This window comes from Vicia villosa, linkage group LG5 (assembly GCF_029867415.1).
Source record: "Vicia villosa cultivar HV-30 ecotype Madison, WI linkage group LG5, Vvil1.0, whole genome shotgun sequence".
Taxonomy (NCBI): Eukaryota; Viridiplantae; Streptophyta; class Magnoliopsida; order Fabales; family Fabaceae; genus Vicia; species Vicia villosa.
Genome location: NC_081184.1, coordinates 115,165,919 through 115,171,244, shown reverse-complemented (window position 1 = coordinate 115,171,244; position 5,326 = coordinate 115,165,919). Strand labels below are relative to the sequence as shown.

Genomic DNA, 5,326 nt, shown 5'->3' with positions numbered 1-5,326 from the left:
TACGCAATCCCCAAACACTGTACTCGTAGTCGTAGGAACGAGATGTCTTAGGCAAGGATCCCGATCCTAATAAAAATAATTGCGATGGACAATATTAGAGGCATTTTGGCTTATTATAGTTTTTCAAGGGTGAGAGGATTAGACATAGGGGTATAAAAAAAGAAAACAATATGTATTTCCTTTCTTTAATTGTACACATTTTAAATTTCAAAGCCCGTATCGAAGCCCATAAAGCCCACAGACTTCTGGCGGGAAAACAAGTACTCTTTCCGCGCCATATCTTGCAGTTGCAGCTATTCAATACTCTCCCTCTTCACTCTACACACATACTTCCGATTTTCTGTTGCCGCGTTTAATCTTCGAACTCTCAGAGCTATGGCTTCCAATTCTTCTCCCATGGATTTCGGTTTGTATTTCACTTCACTCTTCTTCCACATCCTTAATTTCATTTCTAATTTTTGAATATCTTGAAACCCTAGTTTTCGCTTTTCAGATCCTTCGTCACCGGACATTCCCCCCTCAAGTCCAATCCCCAACACAGTATCCACTCCCGGCCGGAGACGCCGCCGTCAGTCTACTACGCCGTCGGCATACGGAACTCCGCAGGGTAACCGATCTCGCTTGGCTTCCTCTGATGCTACTCCAACTCCCTCACGCAACCGCAGAGGCGGTGGTATTCCATCTGGCCGTCGTGTCCCCGCTACCCCGACCTCCACTTCCGACGATATACCGATGTCATCTGAAGGCGGAGACGGTTATGACATGGACGATGCTGGTCCTACCTACGTCTGGGGTACTAACATAAGTGTGGAGGATGTGAATGATGCGATTCAGAGGTTTTTGAAGCACTTCAGGGAACAGTCTACTTCGCAGGGGGATATTGATGATTTGGATACTGAAGGGAAGTATGAGAAATTGATTAAACAGGTTATTGAACTAGAAGGTGAATCTATTGATGTTGATGCTCGTGATGTGTTTGATCATGATCCTGATTTGTATACCAAGATGGTTAGGTATCCTCTTGAGGTGTTGGCTATTTTTGACATGGTTTTGATGAACATGGTTACCAGAATGAAACCCTTGTTTGAGAAGCATGTGCAGGCTAGGATTTATAATCTCAAAACCTCAACTTCTATGAGAAATTTAAACCCTTCTGGTTAGTTCTTATACTTTTTGTTTTTCACCGTGCGTGTGGTTGGTGGCAATTACATTGATATATACTGATTTTACGTGGATGCCTCTTTTTCTTTTGTAGATGTTGAGAGGATGATCTCAATGAAGGGAATGATCATTCGGAGTAGCTCAATTATACCTGAAATTAGGGAAGCTATATTTAGGTGTCTTGTGTGTGGATTTTGCTCTGATCCAGTTCTTGTGGAGAGGGGTAATTAAACTAATTGTTTCTGGTTATTCATGAAGTGAGTTGTCATGTTTTCAACTTTAATGTTTTACTGGCTCCTTTGATTTTTAGGACGAATAGCTGAACCTACTGTATGCCTGAGGGAAGAGTGTCAGTCCAGAAATTCAATGACACTTGTTCACAACCGATGCAAGTAAGTCAAAGCTTATTTGTTTAAAGAAGTGAATTTTGAGTCGATGATTTAGAATTCTACTTAAATTTGACTGTTGGATAGTGTTGCAATTTGCTTGATATCTATATTGAAGCTTATTTACGTTTTTTTTTCCTTTTATTTGATTTAGAGGGTGAGGACCTATGCTTCATTAGTTATGACTCACTGGTTAATTTAACTACAACATTTTGAAAATTGGCTGATGACCATGGTTATTAGTTCCTATTTTAAACAAGTTTTCTTGATCACATGACTATGCAGTTTAGAAATTTACCAGTTTAATTTCAGATCCAAAATCCTTGAAACTTCAAATAATAACATATATGCTCTGAAATTAGGTTTACCGATAAACAAATTGTGAGGCTCCAGGAGACACCCGACGAAATACCTGAAGGAGGAACACCTCACACTGTTAGCTTGCTGATGCATGACAAGCTGGTGGATACTGGAAAGCCAGGTGACCGAGTTGAGGTGAGACTATACAACAATATACAAGGTGATAAAGAGATGTTTATATGCTTTTGCGTTCATCACATCAATTATTTTCTTGTTTGTACATCAGGTAACTGGTATATACAGGGCTATGAGTGTCAGGGTGGGTCCAACTCAAAGAACTGTTAAGTCATTGTTCAAAGTACGGGTTACCCTCTCAACTCATTTGCATTTTAGAGCTTCACTTTGCATTTTTCATGTTGTCTAATTGACATATTTATTTTTTCCCGTTCATGTTGTAGACTTATATTGATTGTCTTCACATAAAGAAGACATCAAAGTCCCGGATGCTAGTTGAGGATGCTATGGAGGCTGACAATGGCCAGGGTAGAAATGCAGAAGAAGTTATATTTAGTGAAGAAAAGGTACAGTTTGTTATCTCTTGAATGAAATATTTGCCTGTAGTGTTACCCTGCTAATTGCATGCTTGTCTGAGTTTTAGGTGGCTCAACTGAAGGAGCTATCAAAACAACCAGATATTTATGAAAGACTGACAAAGTCATTGGCGCCAAACATCTGGGAGCTAGATGATGTAAAGAAAGGTCTTCTTTGCCAGGTAACACATCTTTCTAGCTACTCTTTTCATTTGTTGTTTGTTAGTCAAGTATTCTCAGCATGCTAATTTTTATTTTTTTTCAGCTTTTTGGTGGAAATGCTTTGAAGTTGGCAACTGGTGCAAGCTTTCGTGGTGATATAAATGTTCTCCTTGTTGGTGATCCTGGAACAAGCAAGTCACAGCTACTTCAGTACATACACAAACTATCTCCACGTGGCATTTACACTAGTGGAAGAGGGAGCTCTGCTGTTGGATTGACTGCTTACGTGGCCAAAGATCCGGAAACAGGAGAAACTGTAAAGACTAAGTCCATTATCTCTTAGTGTCTAGTAAACTAGAATTGTGGTGGAACCTAATGATTTCTGCTAAATCTTCAGGTTCTTGAGAGTGGTGCCCTAGTTTTGAGCGACCGAGGCATCTGCTGCATAGATGAATTTGACAAAATGTCTGACAATGCAAGGAGCATGTTGCATGAGGTTGGTTTTTTTGTCTTATGTGTTTCTGCCATCTTGTCTGTTTGTTATTTCTCCAAAACTTTGTATTGTTTGAAATATATACATTTTGACCTTTCAAACTATTCCTTCTTAGCTTTGTACTTTTAAGTGACTAAACTTGTCCCTGTTTACTCCAGGTGATGGAACAACAAACTGTTTCAATAGCAAAGGCAGGCATTATTGCTTCCCTCAATGCTAGGACATCGGTGTTGGCCTGTGCTAATCCTAGTGGATCACGATATAATCCTCGCCTGTCTGTCATTGACAACATACACCTTCCTCCCACTCTTTTATCCAGGTTAGTTGGTGGACATAACCATAAATAAGCTATGAGTCTGACTATATATTTATGCTATTCTTTATACAAGGGGGAGACCTCAGACTATCCATTTTGGCCTTATCTAAATTTTTTATGATCCATTGTTATTTAATGGAAAATTGATTCTGCTGTTTCATTTTATCAAATTGAATGTGATGGGTAGGGGTTGAAATAATGCAATTTTTTTATAAAAGTAAATAGAAGCTACTGAACAATTTTGCAAGTGCTACTTTGTTTTGAATTGATCTCTTTTTTGGCAGGTTTGATTTGATTTACTTATTACTTGACAAGGCTGATGAACAGACTGACAGACGACTTGCCAAACATATTGTGTCCCTACACTTTAAGGATCATGAGGTTTGACTAAATCTTGCTATCATCTTACTCAGTGAAGATTCAAACTTGATTACTTTTATATACTCACTTGGATGTTATGTGCCCATCATCGCAGACCATGGAGCAGGATGTGTTGGATATTTCTACACTAACTGATTACGTCAGCTATGCCCGAAAGCATATACATCCACAGCTGTCAGATGAAGCTGCTGATGAATTGATTACCGGCTATGTAAAAATAAGGGGTAGGGGAAAATTTACTGGCAGTAGCAAAAAGGTAATACAAATGAGACACTTCTTGATATTGGAATTATGCTGATTTTCATATTTTTGTTCATGTTTCGGTGCTGCATATGTTGATCTTGTCTATTAAATAATAGGTAATTACAGCAACTCCGAGGCAGATTGAGAGTTTGTTACGCCTTAGTGAAGCATTGGCTAGGATACGCTTCTCAGAATGGGTTAGTTAAACTTGCTTAGTTTCTTCTTGATATCTTGATATGAAATGGCATGCTCAATTATCAAGTAACTTGTTGCATACAGGTTGAAAAGCATGATGTATTAGAGGCATTTCGGCTTCTGGAAGTTGCGATGCAGCAGTCTGCAATGGATATAAAAACTGGTAATTATCAGAACAAGCCTCAGTAGTCTTGATTTCCACTAAACAAATGATTTAAGAGCATATTCTTTTCTCTTCACAGGAACTATTGACATGGATCTTATTACTACTGGTGTTTCGGCAAGTGAAAGGATCAGACGAGAAAGTTTGGTTCAAGACACTCGCAACATAATCATGGAGAAGATGCAAATTGGAGGACGGTCCATGCGTTTATTGGAGGTATTACCATGGTCTATAAAACCATTCAGTATAGATTATGTTCAGTTTGAGACAAGACAACGGTCTAATATTATTTAAACTGATCTTGCAGATATTGGAAGAATTGAAGAATCAGAGCCCTGGCAACGAAATTCATCTTAATGATGTAAGCCCCTTCCCTTGTGAAATAAGTATTTTTTACCAGTGTTTATGTATGCTCCATCCCTAAGGATAAGTGAGAACTAATGAGCTAACTCATGTTAAATACAGCTAAGGAATGCAGTTTCTACTCTTGCAAGCGAAGGATTTCTTTCCATGGTTGGTGACAGTGTAAAAAGAACATGATTCTATGAGGCAGGGTCGTCATTGGGTTTATTCAGACTGTTTGATAGTACTACTAGTTAGTTTCATGTATTAACTGCAACCATGTTAACTATCAATTCTCTACCCTGTTCCGGCGATGATACATGTACACATTATATACAGTAAATTAGTAATGTATCCCCCGTTTTTAGTGGTTTTTAAAATTCTGTGATTTGGTTTTCTTAAAGGCCCTTGTCAATAGTAAGGATTAACTACTTAATTTGCTGTAGATCAGGGTGGCTTCTCATTCTTTACTTTTAATTATTTTAATTTTTAGAGTGTGAAAAAGTAATGTGATTAGGAATTGTTTAAATTTCATATCAACACTATGCTATTAATTAATTATTCAAAGGGATTAAAATGGTATATATTTTTAAT

At 38.1% G+C, this 5,326-nt stretch overlaps 1 protein-coding gene across 1 annotated transcript; it reads left to right on the top strand.

Moving 5' to 3' along the window:
- The first annotated feature begins 259 nt into the window (after positions 1-259).
- Positions 260-5,112, top strand: LOC131607086 (DNA replication licensing factor MCM4-like). The gene is made up of 18 exons (XM_058879128.1): positions 260-406; positions 494-1,156; positions 1,256-1,384; positions 1,472-1,553; positions 1,910-2,042; positions 2,134-2,205; positions 2,306-2,428; positions 2,506-2,619; positions 2,703-2,915; positions 2,997-3,095; positions 3,251-3,411; positions 3,693-3,789; positions 3,884-4,045; positions 4,149-4,229; positions 4,312-4,390; positions 4,470-4,606; positions 4,698-4,751; positions 4,856-5,112. Exons 1-18 carry the CDS (start codon positions 376-378, stop codon positions 4,928-4,930), a joined length of 2,505 nt encoding a protein of 834 aa, XP_058735111.1. The 5' UTR covers positions 260-375; the 3' UTR covers positions 4,931-5,112.
- Positions 5,113-5,326: the final 214 nt, after the last annotated feature.

Excerpts from the sequence above, each read along its gene's own strand:
- LOC131607086 (XM_058879128.1), top strand. The coding sequence starts at position 376 with ATGGCTTCCAATTCTTCTCCCATGGATTTCG. Across the intron at positions 2,206-2,305 it reads CTGTTAAGTCATTGTTCAAA|ACTTATATTGATTGTCTTCA; the intron begins GTACGGGTTACC and ends TTCATGTTGTAG. Across the intron at positions 4,752-4,855 it reads ACGAAATTCATCTTAATGAT|CTAAGGAATGCAGTTTCTAC; the intron begins GTAAGCCCCTTC and ends TGTTAAATACAG.